Source organism: Maylandia zebra, linkage group LG2, assembly GCF_041146795.1.
Source record: "Maylandia zebra isolate NMK-2024a linkage group LG2, Mzebra_GT3a, whole genome shotgun sequence".
In the NCBI taxonomy this organism is placed as follows: domain Eukaryota; kingdom Metazoa; phylum Chordata; class Actinopteri; order Cichliformes; family Cichlidae; genus Maylandia; species Maylandia zebra.
Genome location: NC_135168.1, coordinates 20,768,658 through 20,791,904, shown reverse-complemented (window position 1 = coordinate 20,791,904; position 23,247 = coordinate 20,768,658). Strand labels below are relative to the sequence as shown.

Genomic DNA, 23,247 nt, shown 5'->3' with positions numbered 1-23,247 from the left:
TGCTCCTCTGCATTTTGAATGGAACATGCTTTGGTCATGCAATATTCATGTTACACTTCTTTAAAAGCTTTAAGTACTTTCGTTCCTTGTTCGTCTGCATAAACAAACCCTGCTGAGACGCCATGTGACGAGTTTATCCGAAACCCAAAACCCCGAACCTGAACAAAAGTTAAATTAAAGCCAAGTTTTTAATTTTAATTTCAGCCTGAATCCAGCAAGTAAAGCTGAAATCTGTGACTATGAGATAAAAACAAAAACATTGAGAGGATTTTAAATATTATATCAGCCTGGAGGAAAAACAAACACAAGCATCCAACTGAAAAACAGATAGAAATTAAATTGCAGAACAGAAAGTAAAGGAAAAATAGCAAGATGGAAACAGCAGAGCAGAGAAATGTAGCTGGCTCTGAAACTGATCTGAGTTTATAAACTAGGGAGTCTTCAGCGGCAGCTTATAAACTCTCCAGTCAGTCTACTGCAGTAGATGCTTGCACAACTTTGAGCTTTAGTCTCGGTACAGTGTCCTCTACCAACTCAAAGCTAGAGGTGTTTTTGTCCCAAAGAAATTTACATGCCAAACACTTTGCCTCTGGGGCGCTATTCTGCTTCCAGTATTAACTATTGTTAGCTTAAAAGTAGACGACAGCTGTATGCAAAAATGATAAAATATATTTTTCCCAGTTGTAGGTACAAGGCAGGGATAACTCTTCTTTTGTTGTGCCAACTGAACCACTGGCTCCATCTATAAACCACTGCCTTTATACAACTGAAAGTCTTCTTGCAACCACAGGTGTCGCCCCCTGTTGGCCAGTAAAATGAATAAAGATTTAGGACACTTCCTAGTTGGTTTCATGTTTTAACATCTGTAATCTACACAGTCTCTGGCTGATATGCATGAATTGAAAGCTATCTCATGGAACTGAAAGTGCCAATTCATCCAAACCCCCCCTGGTCATTTATAAATTAGTTTAGCTAACATGCAAGATAGCCAAGTTATAAAGCTAGCCCTAACTTGATGTCCATGTGACCTTTGTATAGTATATACACTGCTCTCTAAGTTGTTGTACAACTTACATGATAGACAGCACATTCAGACCAACATAGCATTAATCTGACTCTTGCTCATGCAAACAACAGATTGATGGCTGGAAGTCGCATAATGGGTGCAGTTAATAATGATGGTTTTCTAGAAGTTACAGTGAGCTCCTTTAAAGAGATTATCACTACTAATGGGCTTTCAGGTGAATTTGAAGAGATGCCATAAAGTACTGTGAGATTAACCAACACAGTATTGGATTGGATTTGCACAAATGAGATTTGACAAAACAGTAAGAAGAGATATGAACTGAACTAACATGAGATGAGAAGCTGTGAGTGGGAACAAACGAAGACAGTATAAACTGTGACCTTCATCACTGTAAAGACACAAACACACTGACTTTATTTATTAAAAGAGCATACAGCATACACATTTCGCAGATTGACTTTAATGATCTAATGTGTGAGCGCGTGCTCACACACACACACAACATCATTGCTTTACCTCCCTTGGGCAATTAGAGGTTACCATTAGCATGGAAGCTAAACACGGAGAATCACTGACATTATCGGTGTGTGTGTGTGTGTGTGTGTGTGTGTGAGGTTCATTAGCTAAACCACTGGCCTTTAGAAACCATGCAAGGAAGCTCACGCATCAACACACACTCACTCTGATGGCCAATTATCCACGCACGTGTTTCCATCACTTCAGAGGACATCACTTGGACTTAGATTCTTTCTCAGAGAATGAACTGAACATAATCAAATCAATTCTGTATTTGATTTTCTTTTAATATCATCGCTGTAATTGAGGTTGGGAGGTAGTGCAGTAAAGTAATGGGTGTGGCAACACAGTTTTTGATGCGCAACAAAGGTACAACCAGCCAGTGTATAATTCAAACATACTGCAGTTATAGCACGCAACCAAATCTAGCCTTTAGCTTTACCCGAAGATCATTTCATGTTTTTAACAAAAAACACAGCACAACAGGACAGAGGTTTTAGTGCCAAGGCAGGAAGTCAACATATGCTTAGACATACATATTAACATTTGTAGCACCTCAAGTGGCCACTACGGGAACTGCAGTTCTTGATGTTGTGTTCAATCAGTTCTTCAGTGCTGGGACGTTGCTGCTTGGGTCTATAATAGTACCTTGTGGCGTGAATAAGACACGGCGGGACCACGGAGCAACGTTCAGAGTCATCTTTATTTACATCTCACCACACCACAACACCCCCAAACCCCTGAGTCCCCGTGTTTTTAACTAGGCGGGCGTGATTAAGGATGCCGTGCAGGTGCGTCCGCCCTCCCTGCACGGCACCGCAGACCACGCCCCACCACATACCCCCATCGCCCGATTGAGGCCGGGGAGCCATCCGGCCGAACCTACTCCCCCACCGCCAGTGGGAGAGGGAATCAGCCCGGACAGCTGGCACCCCCAGGCCCCGGCCAAGCGACGGGGAGGTGCGAGTTCAGGCGGCCGCCCGCGAATCCAGCGGCGCAGGCAAAGCTGGTTCGGAAGTCGGACACGTGACAGGTGCACCCGGCGCGGCCGGCACAAGCGTGAGCCCCAGCTCACAGGTGGCTGGGCAGAGGTGTGGCGTGTACAGGCCTCTGGTGGTGGTGAGGCCGGTCTGGCGAGCACGGCGATCTCAAGCGTGGCGCCCGCCTCGCTCGCCAGTTCCACTCGAGCAAGCTCCCCTGGCACTGGGACCTCCAGCTCCTTGCGCGGCCCCTCCGTCACCGCTGTCACTCCCTGCTGGAGCAGCCCATAGCGCGACTCCTCCGTCACTACTGCTCCCTCCGCCGCCACTCCCGGCTCGAGCAGCCCCTCGTGCAGCTCCTCTTTCTCCAACCGGCGCAGACCCTCGCGCACCTCGTCTGCCGCCTCCGGTTGGAGCGGCTCATCCACCACTCCCGGCAGGAGCAGCCCTTCACCTGGCTGTTCCCCCTCCTCCGGCAGGCGCAGATCCCCGCGCGCCTCGTCTGCCACCTCCGGCTGCTGAGGTGCCTCACGCGGCTCCTCCACCGCTTCACTGTCCTCGGGACACACCTGTGGGGGTGGCGCCCAGGCCCAGAGCAGCGCCGCCAGCTCCCCAATCCTTTCCAGGTGCCGCTCGGACTGGTCCTGCAGCTCTTCCTGCTGGCGACGCACCTCCGCCGCCTGCTCCCGCTGGGCGGCCGCCATTTCGGCCACCCTCTGGGCCAGCTCCTCCATTCCCTGGCTCCGATATGGACCCGCCGTGCTGCCTCCTGGGTTTCGGCACCAATGTGGCGTGAATAAGACACGGCGGGACCACGGAGCAACGTTCAGAGTCATCTTTATTTACATCTCACCACACCACAACACCCCCAAACCCCTGAGTCCCCGTGTTTTTAACTAGGCGGGCGTGATTAAGGATGCCGTGCAGGTGCGTCCGCCCTCCCTGCACGGCACCGCAGACCACGCCCCACCACATACCTATTTCACATAAACCTTTAAAGGATAAAGATTTAACTTATGGGGACTTTCGGTCACATTAAGGAAGACAAGTCCCTAAAGTGTGATTGTGATTAGGATGCAGGTCCCCACAATGTTAGTTATACAAGTTCACACACACTGACCTCGGCAATGAGGACCACGATGACGCAGTCGTCTTTCTCGGCGGCGCTGAGCTCTGACATCAGAGAGGTGAGCGTGTCGGTCAGATAGGAGTGGACCTCCCTCTTCACACTGGGAACACCCATCACTATGGAGACTACACACACACACACACACACACACAAAATTTGAAATGTTTGGTGAAGATTGCCTGTAATGTCCCACAATATGAAAGGTCCAGATGGAGAAGCACTCACTGGTAATACCAAGCAAATAGACACTACCAAGGATTTAGGAGATCCATTTATTTTGCAGGAAATAAACAGAGCCTAAAGCAGCCAAGGAGACCTAACATTTTCCCAAAACATACACAGAGTCAGAAGCATTGATGCTGTAAATATTTCCAGCAAATACACAGAGCCAGTGGTTTAATTAAGGGATCTAGGAGCACTGAGTATTTCCAGTATGTACACAGAGCCTGGATGTGAAAGAGTCTTAGGAAGAGAGACTGGTTAAACATAAATATTCACAGGAAATAGACAGAGACAGTGAGTAGACTGACATTTCACAATGAAAAACATTTCTAGGAAACACATAGGTAGTTCAAGGACTGTAGGAGTGGAGAATATTTCAATTCCAAGAGCCTGGGAAATTTTCAGTGTTACCAACAAATACACAGAGCCAGGCCAAATATATTGGGATAGGGCTATATATACTTCCTGTTAAGCCATTTCAAATTAAAAGATGTTCAGGAGGTTTCTTATATTCATTACATTTGTGTTGAACATAAGAAAGAAAGAAGAAAGAAACTTCATCAAAAAAGACTAGACAAGGACACACACAGGCACACACACGCAGGCACACGCACGCAGGCACAGGCACACACACACACAGACACAGGCACACACACACACACACAGGCACACACACACGCAGGCACTCTCACACACACACACACGCAGGCACTCTCACACACACACACACACGCACAGGCACTCTCTCACACACACACACACGCACAGGCACTCTCTCACACACACACACACGCGCACACACACACACACACACACGCGCACACACACACACACACACACACACACACACACACACACACACACACACACACACACACACACACACACAGGCCATATTTCTGTACATTTAAGTCTTTCAGTTTTAGTTTAATATGTTTTCCTCCCCTTGATGCTTCAGAAAAAGAAAACACTTCGTGCTGATCCTGTTTTGTTTCAAAGCTTTAACATATAAATCAGATTTGTGTCTCTCTCTCTCTCTCTCTCTCTCACACACACACACACACACACACACACACACACACACACACACACACACACACACACACACAGATAAATATATATAATTTCCTTGCTGTGTTTCTTTTCTTGGTGGTTATCTCTGTCCTCTGCTGCACCATAAAGCACTTTCCACACGACTAACCCGTTTTAGTCAGGGCATCATAAATTTATCTGACTGCTTGTGCGCACGCACACACACACACACACACAGAAATATCTTCCATTTTCTGATGTGTTTGTTCTCTGTGGTTTTATCTGTATTTATGTCGTCTGTGTAAAGCAGAGTTGTCAGAAAATGGTTTACTAAGCAGAAAAAAAGCTTTAAAAATAAATTAGGCTTGACACACACACAAACACGCACACTTCAGGAGTGACCTTGGTCAGCCTGTTTGATCACAGCTCTGTATTTATTCGCCAGAGGATGTTGGGTTTATAAGGGGGCCTCGGTGAGCTGCTGCCCCAGGAGAGGAGCACAGTGCCTGGGCTGTTGGTTCAGCCAGGACCCCTTGGCCATAAGAAGGCTAAGACAGTTTTACCAAAAAGACTGAGATCCATTAGACTTATGCCTATGTACCTTTATATAAGGCTTAATTTTAGGCTCTGTAATATTAACTTTAGATCTTTTTATATAAAACAAGATCTTGCCTTTATTTAACCTCAAAGTTTCTAAAGATTTAAAATCTTTTTTCAACAAAATTCAAATCTTCTTCCAAGAAAGCAGGCTATTTGCAGGCTGTGAAGATTATTAAATCAAACAAACTCCATGCAGGTGTGCTTAGAAAAAGGTGTGATGGATTTTACCTCCAGTGCGTCCCTGTCCCAGGTGCACGGCGGGCTGTAGGCTGTCCTCTCTGTTCAGCAGGTGAGGAAGATGATGGAAGATGGAGGGAAGCTGCAGCACGTTTTTACTGCTGCTCACGTTCCACAGCTTCAGCCTCGTCTCCTCTGCAGACACACAGAGGCCAAACCAGGAGAGATCAGGTCACGTTTATTCAGGTCTCCCCGCCGCCAGCTTAAACCGGCTGAATCACACTTTCATATAAAGTACTTAGAAACACGCCTGCAGTTGGAGTGAAGTCGGAGTAAACTGAGCACGCTAACAGATCAGATTGAGCTTTATCTCCTCTGAACACACACAGAGTAAATTACAGCAGATAAAACAGATCAGTTTAAATGGCTTACAGAGGATTCTTCACATCTTCTGACTGAGCACATTATTCAGTTTTTGCTTCGTGGCAGCGAGACGAGGACAGAAACGCTGCATGCTGAGTGACTGCATGACTTCAGGTCTCAAGGGCACCTGATTTATTTTAAATGTGGGGTCGAACAAAAATTGCTTTCCAGATCATGAGAGATGAGAGGTGTGTCGCTGGAGCAGACTGTGCACTTTACCAGCGCAGTCTATCCCAACACTGTGAAAGGTATGACACAGGACTTAGAGTGTTTCACCCAAACCCCTAAAAGTGGCTCTACTTAACCCTCGCCATCAATGGAAGACCTCAGACAGTGTATGACTGCAGTGTTTCTTTGTAAGGGAAGCAAACTGGTAATGAGATATTGTTAAAACTTTATGTTTTCCTTGAGACATCTCAGCATATTTTTAAAATAAATAATTAAGATATTTTAAAAATGTACTGAAACTTCTTTATACCAAGAAAAGGGAACATTTGTAAGGTGTTTTCTTAAAAGCTGCAGTATAGGTTTAATGGTTCAGTTGTGAAGTAGAATGAGTTTGACACCCCAGAAGGTCGAGACTGTTTAAAAGAGAAGTCAGTATCACAAATTTAATCAGGTCAGCTTTTGATTTTTATTGGTCGACTGAAGGAACAACACTTTAATCAGAACTCGTGTGAAACGACCTTCAAAATCAAATAAAGTGTAAAGATAAAGGAAAAAATGACAGCACTAAAATAGCTGTAGATGTCAGTACGATGATGGGAAAAGGCAAATTCAAGATATAAAACACAGTCCCGATCAAAAGTTTAAGACCAAAAAACAAAAAGGTAAATGGCCTGTATTTATATAGCGCTTTACTAGTCCCTAAGGACCCCAAAGCGCTTTACATATCCAGTCATCCACCCATTCACGCACACATTCACACACTCACACACTGGTGATGGCAAGCTACATTGAAAGACCACTTGAAAAATGGCAAAAACATCATATTTTGCGTGGTTGGAACTTAACAAGGTTCCAAGTAGATTTTCAACATGCAACAAGAAGAAATGGGAGTGAGACAAAAGTCATGCAATTTATTGATAACAACGCTTAAAATGAAACAGGCTGTTTTACAGCTGATCAAAACTGACCCGAGAGACTGCTCCAGGTGCGGTTGATGTCTCTGAGCGCCTGCTTCTCGGCGATTGCCCTCTTGATCTCCTCCAGGACCAGGTTCAGCTCTTTGGAGCGCCGCAGGTTCTCCTGCTCGGCCGAGTGGAGGCGCTCCCTCAGCGCCAAGAACTCCCTCTGGTAGATATCAACCACATCTCCTGCATACGAAGAGGAGAGGAGGGGACGAGGTTATTACATGTGTTCAGGTGAACTCATGTAATTAAAAAAAGTCCCACAAACAGCAAAAGCAAGAATCCACTTGATGCCTTTCTTTGAAAAAACAATAAATTGCAGTAAAAGCAGTTTAAGTCTGTCCGTCCAAACTCGCACCATTGATGTAGTGAAACGTTGACATGTGGACATCAGAGATCAACATCTCAAACTCAACATCTGACCAAACACGGTCACAAACAACCATCAACATCCAGGACCAAAAAAATAAAACTAACGACGAAGCAAATAATGATATCTCGCTTGCACGGTATGTACGAAGACTTACAATCGGCTTTTTAAATGTTTATGTTGCACACTGTGGGTCAGGTGGAAGCATGATGTCCTGCAGGATTGACCATGAAGTTGACTGAAAGGTGCCAAAACCTGCAGTTTCTCAAACGGCCACTTCAACCTCCAAATGGAGTCGGCCCTCATTTTGCTTTTACAGTAAAGCTGACCAAGTGTTCATAATTTCATCCTACTGGATATTTTGATGGAAGTTTGAGAATTCTTGCGTTATACAAAACCATCTATTCCAAATTTAAAGAAAGTTCAGGGTCTGCAGGGCTAACAATGGAATGATGCTTTTTTCTGCCGGATTGGACAAACATCAGGTAAACTTGTACTTGCTGTGGAGTATTTTTCTGCATTGTTCTTTTACAGGATATATTTCAATTTTAGTCCTGTGTCTATAATGAAGCTGTAATCTGACTCAAGCCGTGTGCAAACACAAGAAGTAAAATCAATACAGGTTTATTAATGGGCGCATGTCCCTGTTTTATTACACTTGTGCATATTCTCCGTCAGCGCTGAGTGGCAGACAGGAAAACAGAGATAGACTGAGGCTTCATGGGATTACTCTGAAGGCAGACAGAGCGTATAGGACTGTGCCAGATCGTCATCATCAACAGGTAGGAGGGAAAAAAGGACATAATCTGGGTAAAAACATGGAAATAAAAAGCTAAATCCTTCATCTGCCGCAGCAAATAGCATCCGGCCGTCCATCATCCTGCCATCATCCCTCGCTGAGTTAATGCTATGTGGAGGTAAAGCTGCACTAATCCCTTTTGGGCTCACACGCAGACGTCCCCGTTCACTTTGTTCAGCCCTCCAGCTGTAATACATCCGACTGAGACTCCAAAAATAAGAAGTGTCAACATGAACAGCTTGGCCTCAACTTTTCTCAGCCTGAGCCTGCAGATAATGAGCTTTACACATTTTAATTTAACAGTTTTACTGAATTCGATATACAGAAGACGGAGGGCAGTCGGTGCGCTTACCTCGTCTACAGACAGAGACACGCTGTTATTTTGAACAAAGCTTCACACAAAGTGTCACCTGTTCCTATTTTTGTTTTGTTTTGTTTTACAGGAGACACTTTTCTATGTTAATCCTATCAGTTTTTTATTCATCATTTTATCGCCAAAGAATCAACAAAAAGGAAAACTGCATGAAGAGAAAGAGCTCACGTACTTCCTGACACGCCCACAGGGTTCACGTGACTAATTATTCTGGAGGAAGAGGCGCTCGCTCTTCACAAAAAGCTTCATTTTATTCTGTTTTTATTATTTTAAATCTAGAAACACAAATCTAGAAACAGAAAAAACCTCCACCTCAAACGTCAAACACGAGATAACTTCGACAAACTCAGCCGTACTTCCTCTCTTTTACATTTTCAGTTCATGACGTTTGTTCCAAACCATCAGGCGCAGCAGTTAGGACTAGTTTATGATTAGGTGTGGTTTTACTCAGGTGTTGCTCGTCTCCTCCATTCACCTGAATATCACTTTTATCGTTTTAATGTTTTTTTTTATTCCTTGGCTTATGACACAGTTTGACCCTGATTTTACTGCTTTAATTTAATCTAATGTGCCGATTTTATTGTTTTAATTTAAGTCTTTTGTCATGTCAAGTGTACAGCACTTTGCTTTCAGCTGGGAGTTGACTGAAAGTGCTATATAAATAAATTGCTTGCTTGCTAATATGAACCTGAGCATTTGCTTCAGTTTAAAACACACTAAATTATTTTCCCTTTTTTCTATTCTTTCAGTTTTGTCTCCTGATTCTGTCTTAGTCTATTTTTTACCTTGTTTATTTTTTATACTTTCATGCTTGTTTTTTTTTCCATTTACCTTATGTTTTTATTTATTTATTCTACTTTGTGTACTATTATAAGGTGACCTTGAGGGTCTTTAAAGGTGCCTATAAATAAAATGTATTATTTTATTATATATTTTTTTCTGTTTTGGTAAAAAAAAAAACTATTTATTTAAAATTGAAATCTTTGCTGATGTTGGTATTATTGGATAGTAAGAGAAAGTTTGTGTTCAATCATTTTAAATTGTTTAATTATTATTCAATTACAATTGATTTTTTTTTGATTTAGAGAGAAGAAGATCAAAGAAAAACAAAATCAGCAGGAAACTCAAAATCCCGATCTCTCGCTCCAAACGTCTTGACTTACTCAGATAAATGTAAGTGGCTTAAAATGTTTATATTTAATAAACAGGCTCCACTAATACGTCTGTCTTCCTGAGCATCTGTTCACAAACATTTAGGCATCAAATTAGTGTCCAAATTGTTGAATTAAAAACCAAAGTCTGTCCGACTGACCCTCTTCTCTCCATGGAAACAAGGTCCACATCTGTCCACAACCCCGACCAGCTTAGAGGAGCTAACGCTGTCATGAGTACACCATGTGGATACTACTGTGGTAACCACGCTTCACAGGATAAACAGACTCATGCACAGAAAGCTCTGAGTGTCCTCTGAGTGCCAGCGTTCGTTCGGCCTCAGATCAGCTTGATCCGAGGGATTCAGCAACACCTGATTTTTAATGGTTCAAATTTCCTGACCCCAAAGCTCAACCCGCCCAAGCTTAACAAGCCCCGAGCACTTCAAGCTCCCTGTAGAGTAACGAAGAAATGAAACTTGGTGATAAGGGTCAGGAAGTGTTTACAGCCGACACTTCAGACCTCACAACTTTTTACCAGACTGGTCTGGACGAACGCTAACCAGAGCTGTGCTGCAGTTTGTCTGTCAGCTGAACTTTAATAGCCGGAGAGTAAAATCACTCAGAAAGCGCCTCATTTTGCTGTAATTATTCCTGTAAACCCTCATTAATGAGAACAATGGTCACATCTGTTTGGCTGATAACTGCAGTGAATTTATGAGCGCGCACACACACACACACTCCTCGCTGATGAGTTTTTAATGATGCTGCTGCCCAGTTATTTATCTGCGCTGATGAAATAATCTTCTTCCTGCAGCAGTTGGTCTGTTAAACAGTGAAACTGTGTTTCTGCGAAGGCTTTTGTTCCAGCAGTGGTTTCACATCCTTCGTAATATTTAATAACTGTAGAAATTTTGAGAAATATTTTCCGGGCGCTATTAGACCAGGAGTTTGTTAGAGCCGACAGTAAACACCAAAAAAAGCTCAGTTATTAAGAGTTTATATTTTTGTGTAAATGGTTAAATTAAGCAGCACAGTAAACTCTATTGCCGTCTTACTATCGGAAGAGACATTTTAAACCCAAACAATCTGTATGGATACAGATCGCACAATGCAGGTGACACAGACTCAAACCTCAACACTACAAACAGCTGTAAATTAAATCTATCACGACATGTCAGGACAATGCGGTGGTCTAGCTGGATGTTGTCACTGTGTTTATTAAACCTACAGTAATTCATCACTTATTAATGAATTTATTTATTCATTGTTTACTTTTATTGCCATGAAAACAACAAGTGTAAAGTGAGGGGAAATAATCTGTTAGCCTTTTTAGCCTAACTTTAAGCTACACGGGCAACTCTGAGTCCTACCAACAATAGTAAAAATATAATAGAAAGCAGCTTAATGGCTTTAAAAATGGCAAACGTGAAAAAGAAATGAAAGTAGGTGAGCTTCAGCTCAGTTTTTTAGGAAAGTCCAGGTGCAGATCAAGCATACCAGTGATGCCTCAGTCACACGGGCCTAGATACTGGCTGGCAGCTACTGGAAACAGAGGCTGCACTCATCACGGGGTGACCGTGGCTCAGGGGGTTGGGAAGCGTATCTGTAACCGGAAGGTCGCCCGTGTCCTGGTCGTTGTGGGCAAGACACTTTACCGCCTACTGGTGGGCCGATGGCGCGATATGGCAGCCTCGCTTCTGTCAGTCTGCCGCAGGGCAGCTGTGGCTACAACCGTAGCTGCCTCCACCAGTGTGTGAATGTGAGAGTGAATGAATAGTGGCATTGTAAAGCGCTTTGGGTGCCTTGAAAAGCGCTATATAAATCCAATCCATCATTATTATTATTATTATTATGCAATCTTGTGTTTTAAAACTACCTCTTCCCATGTATGTATGTTACAACATGGTACAAAACCCAAAAAAGTAGACTGCTAATCCAACTGTAAAGCACATGAATACATGTTATTATGATGTGCCATATATAAAGCCATTCTTTGCTGGATAAATGTGAAACATATAAAAGCAGCCAGACTCTCCGTCTCAGTATTGTCTAATATGGGGGAACCAGTGGAAGAGCAGATGCTCCATCCAAAGGTTGAAGCATACAGATGTTGTCCTTTAAACATCTGTATAGTCAAAATTCTTCAAAATTATGACGTTTGGTCTGTTGAAGAAATGAGGCGTGAATTTAATAAGAACAGCATACATAGATATCAGAGGTTTATCATCTGGTTACATCCAGCAAACAACGTTGAATTAACGAGGCACAAAACTCGGGACATGGGGCATTCACGTCTCACCTTTGACCCCCTCCTCCTCTCCAGTGACTGATGTCATTTGTGTGCTTGTTTTCTTTCAGTAATTAATCAATGCAAAAAGATCAATAACAGGAAACAACACGGAGGCACTAGTCTGAACACTGCAACAGCCTGAAAATGTCCCCACTTTGCACACGTCCTCATGCGAAAGGTCCCAAAACTCCCACGTGTCCTCACAAACATATATGTACAAGTAGATGTTCACACTTTTTCCCTCTATTTAATTTTTAAGCCTAAAACTGAAAAACCTGCATTACGAGTACCACACCGATTCCCCACAATGTGATTTCTGTACCCACAACTTTAGTAACACAAGAACATGCACAGAGAGATGGATAAACTAGGGCTGGGTATCGTCACTGATTTCTAGAATCGATTCAATTCCGATTCACAAGGTCCCGAATCGATTCAATCCACGATTCGATTTAATTCGATTCAATTCGATTCACTTCGATTCGAATCTGGGAAATTTTGACAGTCAGAAATATTATAATTCAGATCAGTACATTTACATATTTTTGTATCAATAAAAAGGAAGCTGACACACGCAAGACTTTATCACAGGTGTAAGCGTCACAGCAGATGCCTTTGTGTCAAAGTAGCTGAAGATAAAACACAGAAAAACATGAAGGTGGTTTTCCTGGCCTGGGATTTTATAAAAATATTCTGCAGTACATCAAAAACGAAAGAAAACCATTAATCAACACATGAACATTACGTCTGAAGTTACAGCGGTTTTATTATTTATAGAGACTCACGTCTAAGCGTTTTGCATTTTGCATAATTTTAAAAAGTTTGAATTTGTTCAGTATTGAACGGCAGAAATTAGGTTTTCTTTTCGGAAGTCTATAAAACGAAAAAGAAAAAAAAAACGTCGGCCGACAGCGCTGTAAACAACGGCAGACTTGTGCGTAACAAGCAAGCGAATAATGAAGAAAACAGATTTTTAGACGGGAAACTGTTCTTGAAGTACAGAGAGAGAGAGAGAGAGAGCTGTGCATCGTGGTCGAAGCAAAACAGTAAAAGTCAGAGTGAATTCATGACGATGTTTATGTGAAGCGTAGTTTGGATCTTCTTTTGCTGCTGGTTCGGTCAATATTGTCTGGAGAGACATCAAACTAACACCTTTAGAAACAGCGCATAAAGGGCGTGAACACAAAGCGCGGACCCGACAGCGAGCCGACAGCTCGCTGATTCTGATCTGTCGGCTTTCAGCCCCGACTGTGAGAAAGGCGACATCTGATTCTGATCCGCGGGTCGCGCTGTGTGTTTAAGTCTTTGTGCAGAATCCATGTTCCTGCTCTCATTTACTGTCTTAGCTGTTTAGTGGTTGTTGAAATTTTGTGAGATTTCACCTGAGATTCTGGCATTTCGGGCAAAATAAATTTATATTAAAAAATCGATTCAGGATTTTAATGAATCGATTTTACGTCATCCAAGCCAGAATCGATTTTAACCGATAAATCAATTATAAAAACCCACCCCTAGGACAAACATCACTAATACACAGTAATCCTGCACACTGTAATACCACAACACACACAATTCTGAGCAGAGTGTGGAGGGCAGACAGGTTGAGTCATACTGTAGTAATGTGTGTGTGTGTGTGTGTGTGTGTGTGTGTGTGTGTGTGTGTGTGTGTGTGTGTGTGTGTGTGTGTGTGTAATAGTATAAAAGCCACCGATCACAGGTAATGAGATTACCCTATACACACACACACTCACGATGACTCACAGTTAATGGCCTTGTGGTTCTTTTAGCGAACAGGAAGAAGTACGAGGACTGAAAATCAGTTCAGCTGTTCCTCACTGATCAATCAATACATTAAATGCCAATCATCAGTCTGACATTTATCAGACCCGGATCTATACAGACCTGTATGTGTTTAAACGTGTGTTCTTAGGTTCTGAGGTTTAAACACTCCTATAAATATAAGTAGGTTCCATCATCAAAGAAACTAGGATTATTTTATTGTTTTTTTTACACGTTTAAGAGAAGATAACAGCTGACAAAATGTCAAAAAATGTGACACTAACACGGTGCCCTGCGGTGTGTTCGTGTAGTTAAAATATGTGCTTCAGCCCCGTAATCCCCAATCCAGCAACGACCTGAGGCTGAAAAACGAAGCCAACGTTTAGGTTGCAAAACCTGCAGCTCCTCTAACGTCTAAGTCCAGGATTCAGTAATTCAATCATTCTGAGCAAAATGCAACTGAAATGTATAAAAACAAAGGTTTATGAGTCTGAAGAAGAAGCTGGATTTCTTCTCCTTGAGTGCAACCAGCGCTTGCACCTTGCTGTGAGCGCTCTGGATTTACAGTTATGATTGCAGAGTTTGATGACGACTCGCCTCCCTCCTCGAGAGTGCTGTCAACTTGGTTAGGTGTTGTAAAGTTGTTTCTCTGAACCATGGAAATAATTCTGTCATCATGCACTTCGGTTGTCGTCTGTGGACCTTCTGGTCTTTTGGTGTTGCAGTGAATTTGTTCCTATCAATAAAAGAACCAGATTGCTCTTAGTCTCTAATGGGTTTATTTTGTTTGGTTTGCTACAAAATAATGAGGGAACAGGCCTCGCTTGGCCATGAAACTGCCAGTCAGTCAATCATCCAATTGCTGTATATAAAAATATAACAATGGCTGAAATTCATTTCTGTTGAACCCGTTGAATTAAAGCTGAATGTCTGCACATCGGGCACATCTCGACCGTCTGATTTAAAATGATGTGCAGAACAACAAAACCTATCGACTCTGTTCAGGTCCAGCAGAAAAGACCTTTTTTTTTTTGCACTTAGCATTTTTTACTTCGCTTTCTCTTCTTCTATTCTGTGCTGTAAAGCTTGACCCACTCAGAAGTCACCCTGACATACGTCCACTTCCAAACCTCAAAATCAAATTAACTTTTAACAGTTCATGCACCAACTCGTGCTCCTTTCCCCTTTTAAATGCCAGACTGTGCAGGACCTTCTTGGAAATTTCCTGTCATTTGAAACTTAATAGCGGCAGTTTGTGTTTTTTAGGAAATTTCTGATGCGGGCATCCAAGAAACGGGGAATAACAGGACCTGTGTGATGGAGTGTTACAGAAACAGAAAGCCTCACATGCAGGGTTAAACATTAAAAGTTGTTTTACTGATAAATGTGTTTCAGCTGAGCTTTTACAGTCACTCCCGCTGCTTTCATGTTATGAAGTGGAGATGGCTGAGGACTGCTAATAAAGTTTTTATTTTTCAGTGAGTGTTCGGTCTCGTGTCGTGCTCACAGAGAGAAACTGGGCGATGCGTTCACATGGCTGAGCATCGCGGACAGATTGGTCTGGCACTTTTTAACGAGGTCCCTAATGAAGGGTCTTCCGGCCCGCTGGCCCCTTGTCTTCCTCTCTCCATCCTCACCCCCCAGCAGATGGTGTTTAATCAGCGAGTGATAAATGAGGGAATACAACCGTCAGCTGTCTCTGCAGTTCCCATCATTTGAACCAAATTAACAGTTATTAGCCCTTCATACACGATGAACACATTATTATTATTCCAACAGGAAGAAAGTCAGGTGGAAGAGATGAAACAGGAAGAGCACTTCTCCAAATAACACTCTGACACACAGAATGGACCCGTGGGACCCCCAAAATGTCGAACGGGATGTCAACAGGACACGAAGGACAGCTGACAGGAAAGTGGCGCTCGGTGATTTGCCTTCTGAGTCAGACTGATGTGTTTATTAGAAAAAGAAGAGGAGGGAAGGAAATAAAGCTGCTGAGTCAGCCCGATGTGATGGCAGGGTCGTGGTCCCAGAGCATTATCGACAAAACCACTGAGCAGCTCGGAGAGCAAAAAGAATCACGCACATGCACACAGAGTGCTTCGAGGACAAATAACCCCGAATGCAGGAGAAAAACAATGTACTTTGCATTTATGTGAACATAACTGTCCGACCGGAGCAAACATCATCACGAGCTCCAAGGTCATTCCCACAGAGCCACCCAGCCATGGGGCCACAAATACCACGCTCGCATTATAAACCACCTTATTGCAGCTTTAGCGTTACAGCGGCACTGCAACAGTGACCATGTTTGTTGATAAATGACGAGTTGGGAGTGACTGTGCCATGAGGTTCGCCGCCATTAGGACAAGATGGTGCCAAGTGACACTCTGGAGACGAGAACAGGCTGAAGCAAACACCCGAGAACGGCCCGACCGCGGGGAATAAACCTAAATATGTGAGTTTATGAGAGATGCTTCAAACTGAGAGCAGATTAGTGTCACGCTGTTTGACTTTTAATAACAGCTCCATCATGTCAGACTTCACTGGAAGATCCAAGCTAACCTCCCCGTCCTTAGTGTAGTCCTGTTTGTCGGACAAAAATAACGCACAGACTTAATAATCCATCAGCGGCACTTACCCTCAGCCAAACTGAGCTTTAATTCCAAATCGAGCTGAATGCACCGAAGCCCCGGCTCACTCTCTGAACCTCTGCAATTCGTGCCTCATCACTGCGTTTGTGTTTGGAGTAAACTGCAGTAATCCATGTGCTCTTACAGGGGAAGGCATGTGTTTGTGTTGACTGTGTAGTCTCTACTGCTTCGGTTACAAATATGCAAGTGAAGAGTGAGACCACACCAAAGGACACTTTGATTTCATCTGGATCCAGGGTAAGTTCCTGGACCTTGTTGCGGAAGCCAGTGGAGTTTTGTGATGGGGTGTGTTCCCCACGAGGGGAGCTAGGACGTTGGCGAGGTGGATGGAAATGCTGTTGTAGGATGAGTTTAACTGCTAACAGTAGGTCTGAGTGGGTCTTTGTGGATCTTTGGAAGTCCATATATACATATATACATGTGTTTGTGTTGTTGTGTGTATCTGTGTTTGTGTTGTTGTGTAAAGGCCCTCCACCTCCTTCTCCGAGTGAACAGAAGAAGAAACAGCTGGAATGCGTCAGCGAGAATAAACAGGTGTCAACCTGTGATTTTCAGTCAGGCAGTGTCACAGGAAGTCAATTATCCCCCTCCACACTCTCTCTCACACACAAACACACATACACACAAGCAGGAAAGTATGTGAGGAATGTTAACACACTTGGCAAGTCAAGGCTGGAGCATCAAAATAATGACATCATCCAACCGCCAGCTTTAGAGTGAATGTGTGTGTGTGTGTGTGTGTGTGTGGGGGGGGGGGGGGGGGGGGGGGGGTTCTCAGGAGAGAATGAGTGATTCATTTTACACAAGCAACATAGAAACTACTCACATTTCATCTCATCAGCTTGAAGCTTTGCTCAAACAATAACCACTAAGGCCCCAAAATGCAGTTATCAGCTAACGCTAGCTAGCTTGGTTATCAACCTGCATCCACAGACTGTGTTTGACTTGATAATCCCTGTTCAATAAAACCAAACTTAACTTCCCTCGCTGGAACTGGAGCTCAGGTTCTAAGATGGTTCATTAGTCTGCCAGATAAAGAGCTCTTTAAGCAAAACCTGCAGTTCCTCTAATGTCCACTAGAGGCTGCAGCAGTGAGTCAGTCCCCATAGAAGAAATTTTACAGTAGAAATAAACATGTTTGCAGCCTGATACAAAAACTGTTTTCATTGCTATAAATAGTTTCCCCCTTCATAGGAGCTGTATAGGTGGTGAATTTATTTTGCAACTTGCCTTTTTAAATTGTATTAACACTTAAAGTTTGCATTATTAGGGGCGTGGCCTCTTGACTGACAGCTGCTGCATTAGCATTAGCTGATAACTTAGCATACAGAGCATTCAAATACGGTCCGAATACGGTTACTCGTGCCTCCAACAAATCCGAGTTCCATGTCGCAAAACTATGACATCACAACAATTTGATTGGCCACTTGCAGTGTTCACGTTAACATACCTTAGTGTGTGAGACAGCCCCCTACGTTTGTGTGATGCCCACAAGTGTATGGTCACAATTGTAATTTGTTTGTAAATTGTTTTTTGATGTAAAAGGTCTTATTTTATGGTGGTATTGCACTTTCATTTAAAGTTAGGGATGTAATTGCGTGGCATTGCTACAAGGGGGAGACAGTGGTGAGCAATGTTCCCTCTAATTTTTCACGTGTCTGAGCGAACACACAAACTCCCTGAGCGGTCCCTTGGATCACTGTGAGCGACATCAGACGTGCGCACTGTGGTCACACCGGCATCTAATCCATCCAAGTTACATGGTTTATTATAATAATCAAATTACAGGATTTACATTTATGTTAGACTACTTTTAATTAACTGCTTTAGCCCACTTACAATGAAAATTTAAAAAAATCTAGTCATTGACCTGTGTAGTATGTTAACACTATTGGAAGTAAAAATAACCTGAACTCCAGAACTTTACAGAACAATCAGCTGTTCTGCGTCAAATCTGATGCCACACAAATTATTTGTGCCACTCCAAAAATAATTTCTGTCCACTATGAGATAAAGGAGAACAACAGCTTGATACCTGCAGGCCTGACAACAGGAGATGTGTCACTCCTGTAACACCTGTAACATTCAGCAGTCACCTCATTGTTCTGACACACACAACAAAACTGAAATCGTGCCACGTCGTGACCTTCTGCATGAAAATAAATCCACATTTCAGATGTTACAGTGACTCCAGACAAGCTGTTTGGTCATCATGACAAAAACTGAAATGAAAAAGTTTCATGAATAACCAGCACCACACTTCTTTTTCAAACATGCTCTGTTGTATATTTGAACACAGCTGAATAAAAATTTTGAGGAAAGTTTGAGTAAAGTGAGGCAAAGTCTAAAAGTTCACACCTCGCCTGTGATTTTTCACACAACTCCCACAATCCACCTCTGCTGTTCACACAGATTTATAAAGTGAGAAGTCTCCCTCTCTCTGTCCTTGGTTCACCTTCTGTAAAGTCAACCTCATGCCAAGATCCCGCACCTTATCTTTAGTTATGAACAACAGCAAATATCTGCCAGGATCGTGGCTGTAGCAGCGGTGATGGAAAACAGGAGGAGGTGAACAGAAACTACAGCAGAACGAACCAAAACAAAGGGCTTTTCTTCCTTTCTTCCATTAATTCACACAGATCAGAGCAGCGGACCGGTAGGAACATTAGCACTCGAGCCAGACGGACTGAAACTCTGAGAGCTCGATGCCAAGGGGAAAAAAAAGACGATGGAGCAACTGAAAAAGCAAAAAAACCATCAGAAACTAAAGAGCAGGCAGACACAAAGAGGCAGAAAGCTGTTAGGAGCATTAGCACACTAGCCAAAAACGCTGAAATGATGACAAAAGCAAAGGCGGCGTCTGTTTTCTTGCTCCAATTCTAAAGACACGGAGGAAAGAAGACAGAAGCAAAGTCTTAAAAGGATCCATCTGCTCAGCCAGGTGTTTCTGTCAGGATGACTTTAAAGAGCTCTTTCCGATTTTACACCAACAAGAAGGAAAATTCATGCTTCTCATCAGGTGTCCATTTAAGTCTCCAATGAGCACACCTTGCACAGATGCTGCCGTCTACGGAAAATGTGATTTCAGCGTGAGATTATGGAGATGCCATATGGTTTGACGTTTGTGAAAAAAGTGGATATTTTTATTATGGGCCTCCACCACAGTAGCTTAGCATGATTCATAGGTCAAAAGTTATGCCAAGTTGTTTTAGCGCCAATCTCTTCACAACCTCTAGCGAGTTCTGGTTCTCCCTCGGGGGTTTATTCTAGCCTGCAAAACCTAAAGAGGGAGGTGCCATGGAGGCATGCAAAGAAGCAACAACTTCACCCAGTGGAGAAGCCCGAGCTCCTCGCCACATCTCTGATGGTGCATTAACCCAAAGTGAAGGTTTTGCACGGTGCAGTTGCAACGTCTGTACATTAAGACGAACTAACACAAATCTCCACCAGGAGACACAAAAGGAGGTGAATCTGGGATTTGCACAGCTGAAAATATTTTAGCTTCAGCTAAATGTTCGTTTCACGCTCACCACAAATGCACAACAGCTGAGACTGTCGCCACCGGCATTGAGAAATGGAGGAGGTGGTCACTGAGGCAGCGCGAGGGAAGCTGTTTAGTGTATCAGCAGTGTAGGGGAGTAACGGAGTACATGTACCGCCGTTACGTATTTAAAATACAAAATATGAGTAACTGTATTCTGTTACAGTTACCGTTTAAAAAGGTGGTATTCAGAATACAGTTACTTTGTTGAAATAAATGGATTACACACTGTGGTCTTTTCCTGTTTCATATTTTAGGCTATGCCCTCTCCATTTTTGGTAATTCTCAAACAAAACACGCATTAAGAGGCTCAAATGCCCGTGTCTTAATCTTGCGTCTCATAATGACGAGAAGAAATATTTTTAAAAATTACTGTTCAAAAAATTATCTAATATGAAGGCAATAAGAGAGTGTTACAGGCATAGCCCTAAAGAACGTAGCCTCATGGGCAGTGTAGTCCGTGCTGCAGGGAGAATGGACCGCCATACCCATTATGTGTCTGTGAGCGAGGGAGGGAGAGAAAGGAGAGTGGAAAAGTACGAGTTGTCATCGAGCAGAAACAGGAGCTGGAAGCATGTAAATATAATAATAACCACTGCAGCCAAGAAGAGTGCCTGACGAGCCCAGCTGTAAGTAAGCTATTAAGACTCGACTGTACGCTGTGTTCGTGTTTTCCTCCGAAACAATAAGTTCCGTTGAAGCAGCCTTTCAACGCCTCTCTCTGTCTCTCGCTAGCAAAGTTGATCCAGACAACAAAATAAAGCTAGTTTTCAGCTACGAGCCCGACACGAAACCCGACTATTAGCCAGAGGTCCCTTTACCATGGCTCGGAGCCGCGGACCTGTTTTATATACGCGCGGAATAGTTTTCTGTACGAGATCTCTGCAAAAAGCGCAGCCTGTTACGAAACCAGTTTCACCCCGGTTCTTTTTTATTCCTCGAGGCATCCAGAGACGGCACCGGACTCAGTAGTCATTTCACAAAACCTTTATTCATCTTCAGCTAAGCATGCATCTTCTAGAAGGGAAGACGTGCAAGGCCGGTGTCCCTCTGCAGATCTGCACTCCATTGTCTGTGAAACACAGTTTTGTAGAAGCGACCCTACCATAAAACCCCCCATGGTGTCCTGCAAACTCTGTGTCTGTGTGTGCGCGTACCCGTGTGTCTATGTGAGTGCACGTGAGTGACTGTATGCGCGTACCTGTGTGTATGTGTGAGTACACGTGAGTGAGTGTGCATGTGGGTGTGTGAGTGTAACAGTCAAAGCACTGTGTGTGTGTCTCTGTGTACGTGACTTCCTGAGGGTCATAAAAGTAATCTCCTCACCCGAGCTACACCAAATTCCTCTACACAACATAGAAAACAGAGTTAACATATTACAGACACTGAGACCCCCACTCTGCATCCACTGGCCATTGGCCTCTCGTTGTCTTACATTTACATTTAAGGTGGAGAGTCTCCTGCAAACCTACTTCTAAGTTTATAACAATTATGAGTTTTTATTAAAGGTACAAGCATCAGCAATCCCCACCTGTAGCTTCCTGTCTCCTTTATGACAGGCAGACCCCCAGTGTCCATAAATTCCTTTCCCTCTAAACAATTACACACACTCTCAGGCCACAGCTAAGCCCAAAATATAACACGCAGACAAATCATTCCTTATTCCTCTCATCTACAGCTGGACCCTCTTATCTAAGCAAATTTAACACATTGTATTCTAATAATTGTTTTCTTGTACTCACAAGCCTTACCCAACGTCAACCTGCTGTTACTCATTTTATATTAATATTTAAACATCTAGTTGCTATTGGTATGGTGAGTAACCCTCAGTAATAGTAATAAATCACACAGCAATAGTACATTCATGTAGTTGTAAAAAAGCATGATAATATATCAAGTAATCCAAAGTATTCAGAATACGTTACTCTCATTGAGTAATGTAACGGAATACGTTACAGAATACATTTTGGGGCATGTAATCTGTAATGGAATACATTTTAAAAGTAACCTTCCCAACACTGTGTATCAGATACGAAAAAAAGGAGAAGGTTTGGAGAAAAGTGATGAAAAACTTCATAGAGAGTACTGAAAACGTTTTGCTATGAAGGTCGGGTGGATTGCTCTTCGTCTCATTGGCTGTTAGAGGCGACTGTTTGTGTTTCACTTCACATGTGGTGTGTGCACCATGAGGATGAGCCCAGGCATCCCCAGAGTTCATGGCCACACTTTGATTGGTGAATGGAAAGCTTAGAGATACACTCAAGGAACGATTTTAAAACAATCATGCTGGATATCTGTACTGATATGGACTGACTAATGTGTTAGGAGTGAAAATTATCAACCAGCATGCTGCTAATGAGACGACAGATGGTGTCCTGGGGGGGTCCCACCAGCGGCCTGCTGGAGGTAATTTTGTAGCTCTCACACCGCTCATCCTCTCCTCCTTGCACAAAGAAGCAGATACCAGTCCCAGTAATGAGTCAAGGACCTTCTACAGTCCCGTCCAGCTCTCCTACAGTAACCATCCATCCCCTTGAGACTCTGCTGAGAGACAGCAAATCTTCTGCCAGCAAGGAGCCATCCTAGAGGAGTTGGTCTACCTGTCCAATCTCTGACCCTAGCCAAATGCAAATTAGTGGAAAAAATAGCCAGAAATATGAGAAGGGAAAATATATGAGTGTCCTCCACCTGTGAGACCATTCCTGTTTTGGGGGTGGTCTCATTGTTACCCCTCTAGCACAGCTGAAACTGATTAACACCCTCCTCTGCTACTTAACTGACCCGATCAATGTCCCAGAAGTTTAAAAGACCTGATGTTATACTCTGATTACAAAGTGTTGCTTTCATTTTTTTGAGCAGTGTGCTTAGTGTACCTCGGCTGGGGCAAAATCCCACCTCCCCACCCCAGAGGAAACCGTGGCCTCAGATTTTGTAAGCACTAATTCTCCTGCCAGCTGCTTCCCACTCGTCTGAAAACCACGATGGGGTTGACATGTTGACATGATGAGAAGCAGGGTTATAACTCTCAAATCACCAAGACGGATACCCTCC

The 23,247-nt window shown here is 43.3% G+C and overlaps 1 protein-coding gene across 1 annotated transcript in view; it reads right to left on the bottom strand.

Annotated features, from left to right (window-relative positions):
• Window positions 1-23,247, bottom strand: part of mgat4b (alpha-1,3-mannosyl-glycoprotein 4-beta-N-acetylglucosaminyltransferase B) — a 127,358-nt gene that overhangs the window by 50,745 nt on the left and 53,366 nt on the right. Inside the window, exons 2-4 of the mRNA XM_004552033.5 lie at window positions 7,243-7,422; window positions 5,735-5,878; window positions 3,644-3,777 (exon numbers count right to left, since the gene is read on the bottom strand). Of these exons, the coding sequence (XP_004552090.1) occupies window positions 3,644-3,777; window positions 5,735-5,878; window positions 7,243-7,422 (458 nt within the window). The remainder of the gene's footprint in view (window positions 1-3,643; window positions 3,778-5,734; window positions 5,879-7,242; window positions 7,423-23,247) is intronic.